Raw genomic sequence first — 20,306 nt, 5'->3', positions numbered from 1 at the left:
AGCTCTGCAACTATTGTACGTACATGCAAAGCTGTTAGAACACTGTCACCCTAAACGCCTTTGAGGGGCTTCATTTAATAACACTGGCAGCCAAGATTGTGTAGAACTAAATGTATGTGCAAACTAGACCAGGCAAGGTAAAAAATGAACCTCTTGTACTCTTAAATCTCAACAACATTTTAGACTAATTTGGAAAACTAGTAATAGATCTTTACATATTTTGTTGGAAACGCTGTTTGTTGTTATTGCTATTTCCAGTCCAGCAAATTTCATTTCTATATAACAGTAGGCTAGAAAGAAACATACCAACAGACCAAACACACAATGAAAACATGCAGTGGAGTTGTACTTAATGCATGGATATAAATGTGCACACAGAAGAGGCCAAGCATGTCACTTAATTTAATACAAGCAAAGGTCTGTACCAAGGGTCTGAAACACTGTAAACAGGCCTTAAGCAAAAGGAAATGTAGAGGGGAAACAAAGCTGAGAAAAATGAGCAGGAAATGGGCAAGATGACTCATCTATACTTGAACATCTGACCTGTTAGTTGGCCGTCGCCTGCAGCGGGGGCGATGCGAATGTAAGGTGTTGTAAGCTGAGTCACGATTATCGCAGCTAAGGCAAAGGAGGATTTCCAGGTCAGCATGCATGAGGGAAAAAAAAGCCAGACTGAAGCTAGGCTAGCAAGAAGAATCCCCATCAGTATATCAAATCGTCTCAACTTTCTTCTAACAACAACAAAAAGAAAAGGAAAAAAAGAAAAAAAAAACATAGCAAGGTGTTGAATATTCTGAGTTCTTTTCCCTTAAACAAGCTCTAGTCAGGCAGTTGGATTTCTAACTATGACACAGTTGCAAGCTTTGGCTGAGATCTTAGATAGATCAACTGAAGAAAAAAAAAAAGGAAAACAAAACCAAAAACATTCACCTAAATAAAGCTGAAGACTGAGTAGTGTTTCCAATTGAAATTGAGTGTGGTGCTTAAGATTCATTGTTAATTCTGGTGATCCAAACTTTAGGCTTTTAGAACATATTAGGTTATTTAACATTCTATTGTTGAAGTTACAATATTTTCTCTTTTTGCTAAATCACCTTTGTAAAGAATATTAACCTCTTTCACTAAAAACATTTTTATGTAGAAAAATTTCTCTTATAACTAAATTTCATGCAGATTTCCATTTAGGAACTTTATTTTTTCACTTTAAGAGAAGAAAAAAATGCATCTCAAAGTATTGGTTAAAAAAGAATAGAAACTACGAATTCCTTTTGCTATAGTTAACATGGCTAACATGTGAACAAAGAAATGATTATGAGTCTTGAAGCAGACCAGGCTGACTTCATAGTTTGCCTGCACAGCTCAGCAGTTATGTTTAAGTGGTTAACATTAATGACACACAGATATTAAAAAAAAATAACAGAAAATTAAAACATCAGTTCTAACATGATACAGCTGGAAAATGATGCGAAGAAAAAAATATTGGAAAATTAAGGACAGGCTTACATGAAAGATTACTAATTTACATGGAACAGCCTGGGTACTATTAGAAATGTGGCAGCGAGTAATGAAAATAGATCATCCACCATCTGCAGACAATTAAACCCAAAACTGCTGCTGCATACTATTTTGAAATATCCCTCTGCACCATGCAAGCAGTGCTGCTTACAACTAGACAACTGCAGCAAATGAGTTAAAAATGGTGTAACAGTCTTTCACACATTACTAACGAAAATGTTCTAGTTTTGCTAAGTGAGATTAACAAACTAACAGTTTGGTCAGAGACCCAGAGAGCTCCCAATGCTTTAATGCATTAGAAAGATAATATTCTTGATAGGACATATTATGCAATTTTGAATACTAATATAATAAGCTATACACAGTAAAATGTTATTTCTAAGATTGTTACAGAGCTGGTACCAATTCTAAATTTTATATACATAACATTTCTGTTTGGTCATAGACTACGGTTGCTCCAACCAATATTCCTGTGCAGTCCCGCATTATCTGTAGGAGAGTCCAACTTGTTCTGCTTTTGAGAAAAATGAAACTGTTTTATAGAAAGATAGAGCAGGCCGGCTGCCACGGCTTACAGCAGTAATCCCAGCACTTTGGGAGGCAGATCCCAAATCCCAGCACCTTGGGAGGTGGATCCCTTGAGCTCAGGAGTTAGAGACCAAATGAGTAACATGGTGAAACCCCATCTCTAAAAAAAAAATACAAAAATTAGTCTGGCATGGTGGCTTGTGCCCGTAGTCCCAGCTACTTGGGAGGCTGAGGCAGGAGGATTACTTGAACACAGGAGGCAGAGGTTGCAGTAGTAAGCCGAGATCGCGCCACTGCACTCCAGCCTGAGCAACAGAGGAAGACACTGTCTCAAAAAAAGAAAGAAAGAAAGAAAGAAAGAGAGCACCTAATATCCAAAAAGGTAAACTATGAACAAAAAGTTACTCAAAAATAGCTATGTCAGTCAGCCATGTATTCACAAATAAAAAGGAACTCAAACTGCAGTCAGAAGCTAAGGCTACCATGTAAAAAGTATATTATAAATATCAGGAATGATTTTTATATGATCTCTAGGTTCTGCTTTGTAAAGTGTTTATTTGTAACTACTATTTTTAATTATGAGTAAAAATTTGATTATGCTATACATTATCTTCAAATGGGCCAGCAGGCCAACCACCTGCTTTTCCAAATAAAGTTTTATTGGAATACATGCTTAATTGTTTATGTATCGCCTATGGCTGCTCTTGCCCAGCAAGAGAAGAGCTGAGTAGCTGTGGCAGAGACCATACGGCCTACAAGGCCTCAAATATTTATTATGTGGCCCTTAACATAAAAAGTTTACTGACCTCTAACTTAAAATATTAATAAAAATTATAAAAGAGAATTATCACTAAGCTTGGAGATATTCCCTTTTATAATGAAAAAAGATAAAGAATTTATCATCTCCAGGTATTGTCTCCAAAGCATACAATTGGAATAAAGACAAAAATTCCAATCTTATACTTTGAAGACAATATCTGGTGCTGATAAATGTAAGGTCCCTGTGGATTAGACTTCTAAAGGGTCATTTCCGCTACGTGCAGTGGGATCTTCTGGAACCTGCTGAGCCAGCATTTACCTGTCTACATTTTGCATGACTCCTTAAAGATGATTTTGGATCAAGTAAATTTGGAAAGCAAAAAGTTTTTCAGGTTTCTTTTCTTTAGGAACTTCTCAGGGGGCCTTAATATACTCATGATGTACATTATAAAGATCATGAAAAAAGTACATTTTCTCTATAAAATGCTGAATGATGAATGTTAATGTTCCTATTTCTAAATCCAGAGCATAAATAACAGCAGTTTACCATATATGAGTGGTCTTGCTATATAATTTGTTTTCTCATGTATAGAATATGAGTAATTAAAAGGACTCTTAATTAGCTTTACATCTCAACAGACATTCTTTTCAGTTCTTTTATCAGTGCCCTTTCATTCTGTACCATTATGGCCTACAAAGGATAGTATTTCATTGAACAAAACAGTGAACAGAGAAACAGTCTGTAGAAACTTTTCAAAAAGCTTAGTGATTAAAAAAAGAAACATTCAAATTTCTGAATACGGAATTATATCAGAACAATGGAAATCCTTCAAAGTTTCCTCAAGGTCTTCCAGTAAGGCATATTAACATTCCATTACAAATTTAAGTTAAATAAAATGCTAAACTTACAAAAAGAGTCAAATGAATACTTATTTTTCATGAAAAATTTCCTTAAAATATAACATTAAAAATGGTTTGTTTTCTTTTTGTTTAAGGCTTATAGTCTAACTTCTCTAATAGTTTTGGAAAAGGAATTTAGCATGTATTTATGTGAAGTTTTTTTTTTTTTTATTTCTAGCTAGATAAAGGTGTCCAATCTTTTGATTTCCCTGGGTCACACTGGAAGAAGGAAGTGTGTTGAGCCACACATAAAATATACTAACACTAACAACAGCCAATGAGCTTTAAAAAGAATGTCCATGCATAAATCTCCTAATTATCCAGTCATCCAGTCTGGAATGCAATGATGCAAACTCAGCCCACTTCAACCTCCGCCTCCCAGGCTTAAGTGATTTTCCTGCCTCAGCCTCCCAAAGAGTCGTGATTAAAGGCATCTGCCACTGGCTAATTTTGTATTTTTAATATAGACAGGGTTTCACCATGTTGGCCAGGCTGGTCTCAAACTCCTGACCTCAGGTAATCCTCCTGCGTCAGCCTCTCAAAGTGCTGGGATTATAGGCGTAAGCCACCATGCCCAGCCAAATCTCATAATGTTTTAAGAAAGCTTAAAAATTTGTGTTGGGAAGCATTCAAAGCCATCTGGGGCTGCATGTTGCCCATGGGTCATGGGTTGTAAAAGCTTTAGCTAGACAACAGCCAAATAACACCAAGGAGAGGATTGAATTAACATGCATGACTGCTCCGCATATACCAAAATCCCCCAAAACCCCTAAGCACTTTTATAAACCTAAAATCTTCAAAATTTAAACATTTATGCATTAATTTAAAATATTTAAAATATTTATGTATCTATAGTTGGAAGTCTTGGAGATTACACCTAACGTACAGGAGGTACACAAATAGTTTTAAATGGGCAACAGGAAAGCTCCCAAATGGTTATACTACCATGGACAAACGTGGTGCCATCACATTATGGAAAACTCTTATTTAATGGAAGATTAATGTAATGTATGTAGTGTAAACTGATTGTTACATCAATTTGAATGAATAGATCTCATTCAAGGTAAGAAATCTAATTTACTAATAAGACATTTGGATTTGTTTAGTGCATTCTACCAGTTTAGAATTGATTATCAATGAAGCCTTCTCAAACTAGCTGCAAAAGAGTTTCCATCCTACTAGTTACCATGAGCCCACCATAGTAAATATGAAAGCTAAAGGAAACAAATACACTAATCACTAAAACACAGTTGGGCCTAGTGGTCATAAAAACATCCTACTATAAAAATGTGAATGTGACTAATAACCAACACAATTTCATAGATTTTAAGAAATATTTAAAAGCTACTTTATTCACTCTACTATACAATTAAAAACAATCCTTTGAATTGGGCAGGTAACACATAAACATCACGTATATCCTGGTGTATGGTGTCTTTATCTTTTAACTCAAGAGAGAATATTCTGTGACGAGTTTGCCTGCAGCTAACATGTACCTATAGGAAACTCATCTAAGCGAATAAATGAAGAGGATACATAAAATATAGGCAATCCCCCACACATATGGAGATATACAACAACACAACTTAGATTTTTTCCTGTATAACTTTTATGAAGTTGATATTTAAGATGAGTGTCAAAATATACCTTTGCAATATGATTAAAATAATCACTACATTAAATTCATAAATAGTATGAAATATATTTTTAAGAGACATACCCTTATTTTAAATTATAACCTAGCTCCTAGTGAAAACAAATCCACCTCCATACTTTCTCTATAAAGATACTTGTCAACAGTTGTTTCAGGAGAACACTGAAATCTCTGTACATTCAAAATGTTGCTTAGGAAAGCAATTTTGTATCTGAAAACTCAATTAAGCCATCGAACTGTAAGCAGTATGTGGCAACTCCTACTCAGAATGTTTGAACTCTTTTACATTTTAAACGTCTTTATGGTACCACCACAGTTAATAGATCTTCCTATTTCTCTGTTTTGACTATGTAGTCAAGACAGAATGGCTTCCCACGTTGCAAGAGAATTCCTAGTATCAGTAAGGGCAAATTTTCTGACTTAAAGGTGGTGAAACATTACATTGTGCTAAAAGGAGGGTTGCTGAATCTGTCCACGTAGAATTCAATAAAATAGCACAAAACAGTGTAGTTTTGCCTGGAGGGAGAATATCTTCCAAGTTTTTCTCCTGTGCTATGATTTTATGAAACAGAAATGGCAATGTTATGCAGTAAATATTAAAATTTGTTTCCCTCTTTCTCCAAAAGAGGTTCTTAGGATAGAGTTTGTTGCTGTGTAAATGTTTACAAATGACTCAGAAAATAGGAGTGGGGAATATTTAGTCAATCAGGTCATCTGATTGCTTAATCATCCTTTGGTGAATTGGAAAACAAATTACAATACTGATGAAATCTAGCCGATAGAAGAAAATGATCTAAATCACTATCTAATTCAATCTATTGTGAAAACAGCAAACTTGTCAGGTTTCCACATTTACTAGTGTATTATTTATATAATTATTTAACTACGTAAATGAGCACGATGACAGATATTTTGTTGTTTTCACAGTAAATCGGGCAGACTCAATCCTCACAAAGAGGATGTCTGATGCTTACACTACACAATACTATCACTGGCCAGAGGTGCTGCTGGGTGAAAAGCCATGAGCAATGGTGAAAGAAACACGGGCGCTAGGAGTGTAAGCCTTGATCCCCAGATTATCAACTGAGTGACCTTGGTGAGTCATTTTTTCTCCAAAAATACATCTTTTCCTCATCTTAAAAATAAGAATAGCAGTACCTGTTTCCCTTTTTCATAGTAATGAAGAAATAAATGAGAACACACGTATGAAAGAGATTTCAAAACTTTCAGTGTGACATTTAGGTATTATAAACTAGGGGCCCGGGAACAGGATTTATTTTTTCAGACCTTAAGAGTAAGTGAAATGTGATACAGTAATATTTTGAAATTCCTGTTGTTGAGCATGGACCATAACCTGGAGATCTAAGAATGTCAATGGATACCTTGCTCAAGGGCTTCATCGTACTGTAATAATTAATAGTTGATGGCATATGGCAGTCTATGGAACACATAAGCAGCTATAACTTTAGCAAATATCAATTTATTCCTATAAATAAAGTCACTTAGGTTCAATATAAATATAAAAATTGAGTGTTTGAAAATTAATATAAATAGACTTTTGGATATAGAACTACAAGCCCATGAGGACAAACAAGATACAAATGCCTGGCACAAAACATGAAACCAAGAAGTATTTGTTGAGCTAACACTGAATTAAAAAGTCATGTATGGTTCACAAAATAAGAACTCAATGAGAATTTTGAAAATGAATATGTACATCATGGTATATTCAAACTATGTTCACCTGAGAGTTAAATAACAGCAAAACGTTATTTTATCCAACACAACTCATCAAGTATGACCTGATTAAATCTTCTGCTACAGACCTAATGATGTGTTTTTACCATCATCTCTAAATTAAATCATACAGAACTTCCCACTGTACACATGGTTACTCCAATGGTCTGAATGACTGTATTTAACTTTGAGTATTTTTTTTTTTTGGAGACAGTGTCTTACTCTTTTGCCAGGCACTAGGATGGTGTGCAGTGGCACGATCTCGGCTCACTGCAACCTCTGCCTTCTGGCTTTAAGCAATTCTCCTGCCTTCCGAGTAGCTGGGACTACAAGTGTGTGCCACCACGCCCAGCTAATTTTTGTATTTTAGTAGAGATGGGATTTCACTATGTTGGCCGAGATGGTCTCAATCTCTTGACGTCGTGATCTGCCCACCTCAGCCTCCCAAAGTGCTGGGATTACAGGCGTGAGCCACCACACTCGGCCAAGTATTAATTTATACTTCCTCATTTTAAGATGACATTTTAAATTTCACAAAGACTTTTCTTTTACACTTCCATAGCGATGGTTAAAACAACACTGTCAAGTTGACCAGATATGATAGCTTATGTTCACAAACACATGTCTGCACTTGCTTCTGTAACAGTGCTGTGTGTGGAGAGCTCAGGGTGACTTGCCCTACCCACTTCTGCAGCTCATCCTCTATCACATTCTCTCAGAGTTTTAACCAGGAGTGGGAAATAGAAGCTGCACAGTAACATAGCCTGGTTAGTAGGCTCAGAGAGACATGCACCTCCAGTGAAAAAAGCCCAGAAAGACTTCACTTTCTACTGCTATTATAACTAGATCACTGCTTAAAAATAGTGGGTGATATTTTATTCCTTTGCATATGAAGATTCACTACATGTGGTACTACCAGGTATGACACTATGGTTTAATAAAATGTGTACTGAGATCATATAAAAATTAAATTCATTTGAAAAAAAAATAACTGCTGAAAACTGCTTGGAATACAGCAGTATAGCTTCTTTTTTTCTTTTTTTTTTTTCAGTCGGAGTTTTGCTCTTGTCACCCAGGCTGGAGTGCAATGGCGCGATCTCGGCTCACCGCAACCTCCGCCTCCTGGGTTCAGGCAATTCTCCTGCCTCAGCCTCCTGAGTAGCTGGGATTACAGGCATGCGCCACCATGCCCAGCTAATTTTTTGTATTTTTTTTAGTAGAGACGGGGTTTCACCATGTTGACCAGGATGGTCTCCATCTCTTGACCTCGTGATCCACCCGCCTTGGCCTCCCAAAATGCTGGGATTACAGGCGTTGGCCACCGCGCCCGGCCCAGCTTCTTATTTTAAAAAGTATCTATGTGAGTTACACTCAGTCAATGCTAATTACCATCTGATCCTAATACATACATGCATCCATGCATGTATATATGTATATATAACACATATACACATTTATTTTTCATCAAGTTATCGTTCAAAAAGTTTTGAAACATAGGTTAAATAAACATTAAGGAACATGAACTAGGAGAGCATCCCACAATTTCAACCTACCTTTTGTGGCCACTCGGACACAGTCTATTTTGGTTTCCTGTATCAAATAAAGAGAGGGAAAAATCATTATTCATGTTTTATTTAAATCAAATAGAAATGTCTGTAGTTCTATTTAAATAACACTGATAAGGGAGGATCTCACTGTTCCCAGTGTGTCTTTAATCACACAGCAATTATTCTTTGAACCACACTCAGATACATTTTCTGATTCCAGTGCTAGCGATGCTGGGCATTTCCAGACCAGACGATGAGCAAGGAGGTACACATAAAATATTTCTGCCTGGTGGTCCTGGACCTCCTTCACCGGACCTGTACTTTCCCGCTGAGCAAACAGTACTGAAGAGGTATGATGCATCTCAGATTCCCCCTTTTGCACTGGCAAAAGTTAAGTTGACAGTGATACCTAGACCTATGCTGTGAAGGAGGGACCCACTGTGGTATCTTCAAAACATTTCCTTCTGTCTAAGGAGACTTTCCAATCTTATCAGAGTTCTGGGTTGGTCTCAACAGGAAAGGGAAACAAATTCAGAAATGACTCAATGATACTTTTTATTTTGTTTCCGTCTCATTTTTCTATTTTCTCTTAGGGAAAAAAAAGATACAGAATTTAGTCACAGTTATAGAAAGGAGAAACTCTCATGGAACTTCTTTAGTTCCCATTTCTTTAATGGGACAGACTATGCTGAAAAGACAGATGCTGTGAATCTCCCAAAATTTTAAATGAGCTGAATATATGTGTTGGAGCTATACTGTCTTCCTGTAAAACAGTAAGCTAAGCAGAATTGCCAGCCAACTTTTGGTAACAAGAAAACTGAAAATAAAACGCATAATGTTGATGATACACTCCCCCAATCAAAAAAAAATAGATGAGTATATTCGTTTCTTTCCATAAATTTCTCCAGACAAAAATAATTTTAGGAGAATAAAATCACATTTGTTTACAAGTAGAAATGAAGAAAAGCATGACTTCAATTTTACTATTATTTTACTTAATCTATGTTCCCATTAACAACCCCAAATAGCCTAAGTTAAACAGTCCTCTGTACGACTTACCCCATTGGCTCTACTAGCAGCTTGAAAATAAATTCTGTAGCTTTTATGGGGGAGAAGGGGAGTGTTCCAGTATCCATTGTATGTCTTATTATCACCAATTGTAAAAGGTTGTGCAGCTTGGAGGCTGTCTGCAGGAAATTCTGCAGCAAAGTAATACTGTGAGTTCAGTAGAGAAGCATTCTGGAAGTGAATTGGCACTGGGTAGCACTTTAAGATTTCTGTCGTCTTTTTAGTTCTTCGAGGACGTTCTTCCTCAACAACTATTTGATAGACGCTAGAAAAACAAGAGTATCATCAATGATATTTTATGAACTGAACTGATCCACTCTGCCTTTAACTGCATGGACCCACAGGACACTCAAAATAAAGACTACATTGCACATAGTTGATAGTAAGTCCTTGGTATAAAACAGACTCTTCTGCAGCACTTGCTCAGTGAGAAGGGGGGTGCTTCAGTTCTTCTTCAGAACTCTCCCACCCAAAGTAAAACTATTTAGTGAGAGAAACAAACTTCACCATAATGTTAAAATTTTTAATATAATCTCTACTGTTTATTTGAGCTGAAGTAATATTTTTTTCACATGTAACAGAAGATGATTTTACAGGCAACTCAGTTTACCTAATAAATAAAATTAAATTATACCAATTCTAAATTTATTTCAAAAAGCAATGCATTATTTTCTTTAATGACAACACAAGTAAAATTTTAACAAGTCACAAAACACAGTATGTAGTGATTCATGTTAACTTAGGTTCATCTTCCTATGTTTTCTTTGTTCCTTGGCCCTCACCATATTCAGTCGGTAGAAAGAAATGCATAAGAAAAGCAGAGATAAGGGATTATAGTTTCTAAAGCCAAAGCCTTGGAGTTCCAGGTGATTAGTAGGAGTAACTCATGACAAGGCCCCTCAAATCTCATATAACAATAGGCTGGGCATGAGCACCTTTGAAGATGCCTGCAAGGATGACTGCCCAACTAAGGATTAGATCTCTGGCACCTGCTCACCCTTTTCCAATGTCTGAATTCTGAAGTAACCTTAAGAGAACAAGAGAGACCTTGAAATGATGGACTTTTAGAAAATTAAGATATTTATTTAATACATTTTCTAGAGTGATAAATGTTGTGTGCAGTTTTGTGGTAAAGAAAAAGTTTCTCATGCTGAGAAAAACTAAAGCCTGACAGCAGTTTCCCTGAACTGACTCCAGATTAGGTTAAAAGTCCTCTGGCAGGGAGAGAGATCTTTTTCTTACTGTATCAGAAAGGCACCAGAGTTCCTAGGAACCAAGAACTGCTCAATATTAGAACCCATTAATGCCAAGAAAAAAGCACAGAAGAGGCCTGCCTGCCATCCTCACCCATGGGGGGAATACCTAGAGAGGTTCCTCTCCACACTCACATCTGTGTGACCTTTGAATCTACGTTCAGTGGAACCATCTGTCTTTGTGGGTACAAACATTTAGCACCATTTATTACAGTAATGAAATGTGTGCTGCTATTCCATTGGTGAATCTGTCTAAATACAAATCAATTATTTTAGAATATCAGAGTGATTTCTCAGTATACAGGTAACCAGCAGGTTTACAGGGCAATGATAAAGTAAATTTTACCAGTGAGATAAACTTTAAACAAAGGAGTACAAGTCTTATTTCCTACACAACAGAGACTTTCTATTGGATTGAGTCATGAAAAATGCTCCACATCAGTGGATCATTCCTACAATAGTAAGGGTAAAGGGTCAAGGTCAAAGTAGAAGACTAAATGCTACCTGCTCTGCAGCACAGCCAGATGACAGCTGTGAAAGAAGTCTAACCTGGAATACCATTTTAAAAAAATAGCAGTAAGGAAGTGTAACCATTCTCTTGAAATTGCCTTTGTATGGGTAAAGACAATGCACTGGTCTGGGCTCTAATCCTAAATCTGCTAAAAACGGGTTTTAAACGCATTTCAATGAGTTTATTTGAGTCTTATTTTCTCCTATGAAATGGGAGAATTACGTAAATCTCTAACATGGATTTCATATATCTAGAATTTTTATTCAACCTATAAGGACTGATCTCACAAAACAGAGTAACCATAAGAATGATTCTTTTCTTTAAAAAATGATTCCCTATTTAATAAAATAATTTTTAACATCACTTCCTTCAAATAGCTTTTCCAGTTCATTTGCTATATGACATGATTTTCAAAACTTTAACTTAAAAACAATTTCTGGGAAATCCATATATAAGACAAAGCAGAAAAATAAGGATATGTGTGAAGAAAAAAAAGTTGCAGATATTCCATACTGGAAGTTCGAGGCCACGTGCCCAACACACAGATTTTATTTTTCCCCTTTTCCTAATGTGAAAAGTGAGGTCTAGAGGTGAAGTGCCATTGTACCAGGGCATTCTGTTGAAGTAGCAGAGGTGGCAGAACGGACAGCAGAGCCTGTCAGTTGGTTAGAGTTCTCCTAACCATGAGACCAGGCTGTGCTGGCATTCCTTACTCACAAGTCCAATGAAGGCACTCATGGGAACCATTTGGCCTGAAGGGAATTTTCACCTGCTCCTGCAGACACAACCAACACATAAGCCAGTCTCCATCGATTTTCCACTGTCGATTTCTTTTGAGTATTGTAAAGATTCATCCTTATCACATCAAGGGAATTATAGATGATAATGTTGCCTTTGACCTCAATTCCTTCTGCCATCTGTATTTGAGTCATTAATTACTTTCAGGGACGATGTTCTCCTGGCTCCACAGTGACTTTAACACCTGGCTGGTGTCCTCTAAGCACCATGATCTTCCCACCTCTCTCAAGCTGCAAGGAGCTCCCTCCCGTTATAATCCAGCTAGACAAAAAAAGCAGCACAGCTGCTCCTAGACTTTCCACGTCCCAAGATTCTAGATTCTCCTACAGCAAACATCTATTCCTTCACCATGGCCTGGACTCAAGTTTGCCACTTAAATGTGGTTCTCTTCAAGGCAATGGACTCTAGGTCACTCTCAGCAGATACCCTATGTCCTAAAACACTGAGACCCTCAATGACCCTCTCTCAAGGGCTTATAGTCTGTTCCCTCATTTTCATGTTGTCTTGCTCTGCTCCAAACTCACAAAAACATGTTTTCTGTGAAGACATAGTTATTCTGTGTCCTTTTATCATCATTTTCATATGCTTCTGAAGGAGAAGGGCAAATATTTGGTCACTTTTGTGTCTCATGACACTTTGGCTGTGACGTACATATTTCTGAAAGCATGCTATAATCCTGAAGTTGCTTCTATTTGGTTTGGGGTATATTACACATTCTGTGTACCAGGAGGGAGGAAGCACACTGATAGTCACAATGATGCTTTGCCTTATTAAAATTTAATGTGATGTTTATTTTGTATTCATTTCCCAAATACACAAGAGCCAACAGAGAAAGCAATGACCAAGGAAAAGGTTTTATGGTAAGAGGATGATAGTTAGGTTTTAGTTTATCCTGGATAACCCACAATTAAATAACGAACCTAAGGAATTACACGCTGTGCCTCTTTGTGCTCCCGCACCTCCATCTCTCACATCCCACTCCTCTCTCTTAACCCTGCTTGTAGGCACGATGTGTGAGTGTGTACACTGATCTATTATTTCAACAAATATTTTTTGAGTGCCTAATAGGTGTCAAGGCACCGTTCTAGTTTACCTTAAACAACACAGTGTTTGACATTCTTTAATGATACAAAAATATGCTTTGTAATATAAATGTCATCTAAGTGAACATGAAAAAAATTTGTTTCAAGCAGCAGTTTTATGAGGATTAGGTAAAAATTTAAGAATTAAATGACCATTGACAGGCCTCCATGTTAGCTAGTTGGCATTGGTAATGTCATACACTCTACTCCAGACATATTGCTTTTTAAATGGCTACCATCCACTCATCTTCAGATATATTACAGGAAGAACTAAGTTGACTGGAGCAATTTCAAACCCAAAATGTCTCTTCATCCTTGCTCCACAAGACAAATTAGATTTGCAAGCATCTAGACCTCAAATCTATTTGCTCTTTAATAATTTAAGCACTGAAGGGTCAAGCAGCTCTTTTCTATTCCCCTTTATCAAAGTCCAAGTACTAATGAAAAATAGCTAAATCCTATCTGCTGCCCAATTGCTATAATTTACTGTTTCCCTGATGGAAATTAACACATTATTAACACCCAGGTCAAAAGTACCTTGACAGAATTTTATAGCTGATGTATTTTTCATCTGTACAAGTAACATCACTTTACTATTTTATAAAATTTTTCCATCTACAATCATAATCTCAAAACTAGCTTTGAAAATCTCATTGTTAGAAGTGTTTCTAGAAAGAGTTTTAAAAAGGAAATTTCTGAGGATAGAAAACTGATCAGAAATTTCTAGCTTAGTGAGCTGAATTTAAATTGTATTATCATTTTAATGGGTTGCCCATGCTGCCTTTGTTTATTGGAGTTGCACCATGCTAGCCCTGTCCTACCATTACTCTGGAATTTAAAGTAACATCAAATCTTCCTACTGCATGTGCAATATTAAAAGCACAATCCACAGTGAAGATGAATCTGCCAAAACTGTGACATCACTATATCAGAACTTTCCTATGGAATGAAATTTAATTCAAAGTTTAATTTATGCTAGGCGTTTCTATAACAAAATTCTAAGGCCTTTACAAGGAGAATGAAAAATCTGCATTTATATGGAATAGCACATGAAGTATAACCTAGAAAAGAACATCTGAACATCTTTCATCTACTTTTTTAGACTTGAAAGTTCAAATGTGATAAAATGTTTTTAGTTTTTTCCTAACTTTGAGTTCTTGGAGAGGAAGCCTCATACATATGTGAAATTGACTTAAAATTTTTTGTCCTAATTTATTTTGAGATGAGTTGTAAATCCACTTTTGTTATCCATTTATCATGTTTCTTTTCAGCCTAAGATATTAGAGGGTGACAAGTTGGTTACAGAAGATAGGGGAGTGAGGAAGAGAAGAGAGAGAGAGAGAAAAGTTATGACCCTTTCATTGTTGCTTTTGCTAATCCTCTAAAACAGGACTTCTGATCCTTTCTGGGACTTAGAATATTGTTCATTTTATTGTATTTAATAGTGACTTTTGGCTTGATATGCAATTTTTGGTAAAACTGTCCATTCTATATGTATAAAAAGAATGGAGATTAGTATTGATACCTTCCTGAAGATTAAATATGGGGGAAGATGAAATAAAATGAAAATATTAATTACATGTAAAGAACGAAAAATAAATGTATAACTAAAGTTTACTGCAATGCAACCACAATGAATTTATTTTCCTCTTGTTCTTTGCTATGACATTGTCTTTTCCTAAATCTGTCAGCATTTACTGAAATGACACCCTAATACTCCAAACAATCTAGTAAAACTCAATTCAGCTTTTAAAAGCAAGTCACCAGGTTAAAATTAGTGGAAAAAAATCAGAATTCAGGGTTTGTCATTATGGCCTGGATTCCTTAAAGTCCTGCTGGTAATGCTGAGAGTAGCTGACCTGACACACTCCTGTTCATTAAATTATTAATGATAAATGGTAACTAGTTTTATACAGACAATGGGCAATGGGTAACACACTGCACAGCATAAACAGACCTGTGGGGCTGAATATTCTGTGTTAGCAACTTTAATTTCCCTTTATCTTGCTCTGATGTAGATAAGACTGACAAGAAATTGCTGTGGAATATTTGTGAGGCACCGCAAGCATTTTTTTTGCTCTTTCAGCCGTAACTCATAACAAGGAGCTTGCCTGGCATCAGTAAGTTACTACTGCTCTGTGGGTGTGTGTCTGTGTGCACACACCCACACTCCATTCAATATCCTGCCGCTCTGCTAGTTAGTGATAAAATCTGATATAATAAAATATTAATTACAGCTGAAAGGTTGGGTGAGAAATATGAACTCAATTACAGTCCCATATTATGAACAAAGGGCAGGGTGAAAAAAATTCTTTAGTTATGGAGGCTTGGGATAATAAAAAGAACAACTAGAACATTAGACTCAGGCTGAAAAGCTCTGTAAAAGGCCACCTATCATTAATCTTCACAACAGGCACCACACTTCGAGTAAATTAGTCCTAGATGGAACATCTTTAAGAGTGATTTCTCCTGCTTTTAACAAGTGAAGACATTTTCCTTTGCATTTCCTATTTCACATAAATTTGGCACAATTTAATCATCTCAATTTCATAAACACATGACTACAAAATTATCCTCCAAAATCAGTTACTATTACAAAAAGTATGTTCTCTTAAATAGCCCTGATGATTTAAATAAAAATAGAAAGTGGCTGGGCATGGTGGCTCACGCCTGTAATCCCAGCACTTTGGGAGGCCGAGGTGGGTGGATCATGAGGTCAGGAGTTCCAGACCAGCCTAGCCAATATGGTGAAACCCCGTCTCTACTAAAACAAAACAAAATTATAAACAATAAGAAAAATTAGCTTGGCATGGTGGCGCACGCCTGTAGTCCCAGCTGCTCTTGAGGCTGAGGCAGTAGAATTGCTTGAACCCAGGAGGTGGACACTGCAGTGAGCTGAGATCGTGCCTCTACACTCCATCCTGGGCGACAGAGCAAGACTCTGTCTCAAAAATAAAATAAAATAAATAAAAATAAAAATAGAAGGAGAATACTATCAAGGCCACACCAAGTATCTTCATTCTTACATGTCTGTATTATATTCATTTCAAAATCTTTCCGTCCCAAAAAGTTCCAGTGCTTTGGGCCAGATGAGCTGGAGTAGAAATCTGACTATCAGAGGAAGGCAGGTGCGCACAAGGGGCTGCCTGTGAGAGGGCACTGACTTGGGAATCACTGTCCACAGGTGGCTGGCTCCAGCTTTGCATCTCAATCACTGACTGACCACTAAGGTCCTTCAGGCTCTAATATTTTATGACTCTAAGCACAAGATCTGGCAAGTTGTGACATCAGCAAATGAGAAGAAAATTATTTCACTCATGTTTCCTCCATCCTTTCTTTCCAAAATATTCATCACATATCAAGCCTTGTTACAGGCACAGGGGAAGAATAAACAGAGGAATTAGGCACAGACAGTCCGTCCTTGAAAAGCCTAGTCTAAGAGTGTTAGAAATAGGTCACACCAATGAAGAACTAAGGTGCCAAGGATCTGATAAGGGTTTGGACAAAGGACAAAGTAACAGGACCCAGGGATGTATCAATCTCTATGTTAAAATCTCTTCTAGCATCTTCTATATTGAGGGCATCTGGCCTGAACCTGGTGTCCAAACATTCTCACCCTAAAACTGCTTATGCAATGCTACCATCACCAACATTCTCCTGGAATTAAAGATAATGCAACAGCAACAAAAACAATAAAGCCAACATGTTTATTAATAGATCTCCAACAGAGTCTCCATTCACTCCAATTGCTTGCAAACACCCTTCATCAGTAGCACAGAAGATGGAAGGTAATAAGCTGGCCCCTACATCAAATACTGCCCAGGTCTCGGCAGGTATGCCCCAGGAGTCCCCAGGAGCTACCCAAGAATGGCAGGGTCTCCCTCACTCATGAAGAGCAGGCTTCCTAGTCTTGGCTCCCCTACTAGGCACCCACACAGCTTGAGGTGAGGATGAAGAAGGAGGTACCTGAGGGTGGGCCGGGAAAGAAGCTTGGAGGCAGGCATGGTCTTGGTCTTTTTTCTCCTCTCTCTTTCCAAAATCAGGCAAACTTGTAACTATTCTCTGTCAAGTCTATAATCACTCCTCAGGCTACAAAGGCCATAATTTCCTGTTCTTAGTATTTCCTTGGATATCGATTTTAATCCCTAAAGTTATATCAAAATATTACATAAGTATGTTGTTGGTTTTTCTGTGTGTGTAGGGAGGGTGGTGGCAGTGGTTTCAGAGCCATCCTGGCCTTCCCCATCTACAGCAGCTCCCTGCACACCCTCCCACAGGTGGCCTGGTATTACTGCCCTCAGAATGGGGGCCTGGGAATGAGACTGGAGGTCTGATCCAGTGCACAGAATCCTTCAGAAGAGATTATGCTAAAGAAAAGCAAATGTGAAAATTAGGGGAGGGAAGGCTAGGCAGCATATTTTCATGCACAAAAGCAAGTCTGAAATGGAGTTTGAGGGAAAGTTAAATTAAGTTTCATTGTATAAAAGCTCAAATACATCTACTCTATTATTATTATCTTCCCCTGCCATTTTTAAAGCTTCTTTTCAAAGGTTCTTAAGGAACAAACTTAGTTTCCAAAGTGAATTTTCAAAGAGATGACTGACATTGTCATCCTAGAAGCAACATTAATAAAAATGATCTTTGTTTTCTGGCAGTAAAGGAATCCAGGGTACTATTTTTTAATACGATAAAACTCACTTAAAAGCAGGCAGGGTGGTAATAGCGGTGGTGGTGGTAGTAAGGGATGGGGCACCCTCTGCTAACACTCAGTGTAGCAGCTCGGCAATAGTAAGCAATAATAAAACCAAGCTCTATAAAAAGCAGGAATACAGACACTGAAGTTTTACCACTGAATGATATTTTGATCCTATGTGTACCTCAATAAAAAAAGAAAAATTATTAGAAGTCACTTCCTTTCCCTAAACAATCTTAGCCACAGATAGAGCGTTTTCAAAAGGTTTGAAAACTGTGACAAAAGCGCATTTAGCCCCGAGGTTTAAGATGCTCCTGCAGTCTGCATTTCTCCAATAATAAAAGGGAACAATTAAAAAGCCACTTATAAGCATCTCAAAAGTACTGATGCTTAATTTATTGATTCTCTGGAGACTAATAAAAATGGTGAAAGGAAAAAGAACATACATACCAGCAGAAAAACACTGATTAATTTGATTAAAATAATCCGATGCTCGAAAACAATTTCATTTAAGTTCTTCAAGTTCTCAAAATTACATGGCTAAACATTTAGCAACGGCTGGGTGCGTTGTCTCATGCCTGTAGTTCTAGCACTTTCGCAAGCTGAGATAAGAGGACTGCTTGGGCCCAGGAGTTTGAGACCAACTTGTGCAGCATAGTGAGAACCTGCTCTATTGAAAATAAGAAAAACTAGCTGGGTGTGGTGGCACACACCTGTAGTCCCAGATACTCAGGAGACTGAGGTGGGAGGATCATTTGAGCCAAGGAATTTGAGGCTGCAGTGAGCTAAGATCACGCTACTGTACTCCAGCTTGGACAATGGAGTGAGATTCCACCTCTAAAACATAACAAAACAAACCAAAACCCCAAAAATGTTTCAGTTTAAAAATAATAACAAGGAAATAATGAAGAAAACAAAAGTATTGCACTAAGAATTAAGCAAGCAGTAGGGATAAACCTCAGAGATTCCAATGATTACAACACAGAAACAAAGGTGTAATGTATTTTCTTAATAAAGGTGTATCTAGCTTAATAAGGCACTTCACATTGTTGTGCTTCAGAGATACTGAAGTTTTTATAAATTGAAGGTTTCTGGCAACTCTCCCTTGAGCAAGTCTGTCAGTGCCATTTTTTTTCTGACAGCATGCACTTACTTCATGTCTCTGTGCCACATTTTGGTAATTCTTGCAATATTTCAAACTTTTTCATTATTATTACATCTGTTACGGTGATCTGTGATCAGTGATCTATGATGTTACTCTTGCAATTGTTTTGGGGTGCTACAAACTGTGTCCATATGAGACAGCCATCTCTCTCCCTGGCACTGGGCCTCCCTATTCCCTAAGACATACCATACTGAAATTAGAACAAATAACCATACAATGGCCTCTAAGTTTTCAAGAGAAAGGAAGAGCTGCAAGTCTCTCACTCTAAATTAAAAGCTAGAAATTATTAAGCGTAGTGAGGAAGGCATGTTAAAAACCAAAACAGTTTAAAAGCTAGGCCTCTTGCACCAAACAGTTAGCCAAGTTCTAAATATAAAGGAAAAGTCCTTGAAGGAAATTGGAAATCCCACTCCAGTGAATACATGAATGATAGGGAAGTGAAATGGCCTGACTGCTGATAAGAAGAAAGTCTAAGTGGTCTGCATACACTATCAAAGCAGCTTGAGTGGTCTGGATAGAAGATCTAACCAGCCATGATACTCTCTTAAACCAAGCCTAGTGCAGAGCAAGACTCTAATTTTCTTCAATTCTATAAAGGCTCAGGGAAGTGGGGAAGCTGCTGAAGAAAAGTCTGAAGCTAGCAGAGGTTGGTTCATGAGGTTGAAGAAAAGTGGCCTTGTTTATAACATAAAAGTGCAAAGTGAAGCAGCAAGTGCTGATGTAGAAGCTGCAGCTCGTTGTCCATAACTAGCTAGAGTCACTGATGAGGGTGACTGCACTAAACCACAGATTTTCATTGTAGGTGAAACGGCCTTCTATTAGAAGCAGACACCATCTAGGACTTTCATAGCTGAAGAGGAGAAGTCAATGTCTGGCTTCAATGGACAGGTTGACTCTCGTGTTAGGGGCTCTCGTGTTAGGAGCTCTGCTGCTAGCAAGTTTAAGTCAAAGCCGATGCTCATTTAACATTCTAATGCCCTTCAAAATCATGCTAAATCTAGTCTGCCTGTGCTCTAGAAATGGAACAACAAAGCCTGGATGACACCACATCTGTTTACAGTATGGTTTATTGACTATTTTAAGCCCACTGTTGAGA

The 20,306-nt window shown here is 37.4% G+C and overlaps 1 protein-coding gene across 17 annotated transcripts in view; it reads right to left on the bottom strand.

Annotated features, from left to right (window-relative positions):
- Window positions 1-20,306, bottom strand: part of PTPRM (protein tyrosine phosphatase receptor type M) — an 858,282-nt gene that overhangs the window by 278,540 nt on the left and 559,436 nt on the right. For 10 of the 17 annotated variants that reach the window (XM_017543951.2, XM_017543955.2, XM_017543952.2 and 7 more), the window contains 3 exons: window positions 9,700-9,973; window positions 8,647-8,683; window positions 544-618 (listed from right to left, as the gene is read on the bottom strand). In XM_017543951.2, the coding sequence (XP_017399440.1) occupies window positions 544-618; window positions 8,647-8,683; window positions 9,700-9,973 (386 nt within the window). The remainder of the gene's footprint in view (window positions 1-543; window positions 619-8,646; window positions 8,684-9,699; window positions 9,974-20,306) is intronic. The other 7 variants (XM_017543961.2, XM_017543962.2, XM_017543958.2 and 4 more) reach the window with 1 other exon arrangement.

This window comes from Cebus imitator, unplaced genomic scaffold, assembly GCF_001604975.1.
Source record: "Cebus imitator isolate Cc_AM_T3 unplaced genomic scaffold, Cebus_imitator-1.0 Scaffold162, whole genome shotgun sequence".
Lineage (NCBI taxonomy): Eukaryota > Metazoa > Chordata > Mammalia > Primates > Cebidae > Cebus > Cebus imitator.
The sequence above is the reverse complement of the archived record's forward strand: the minus strand, read 5'-3'. Positions and strand labels throughout refer to the sequence as shown.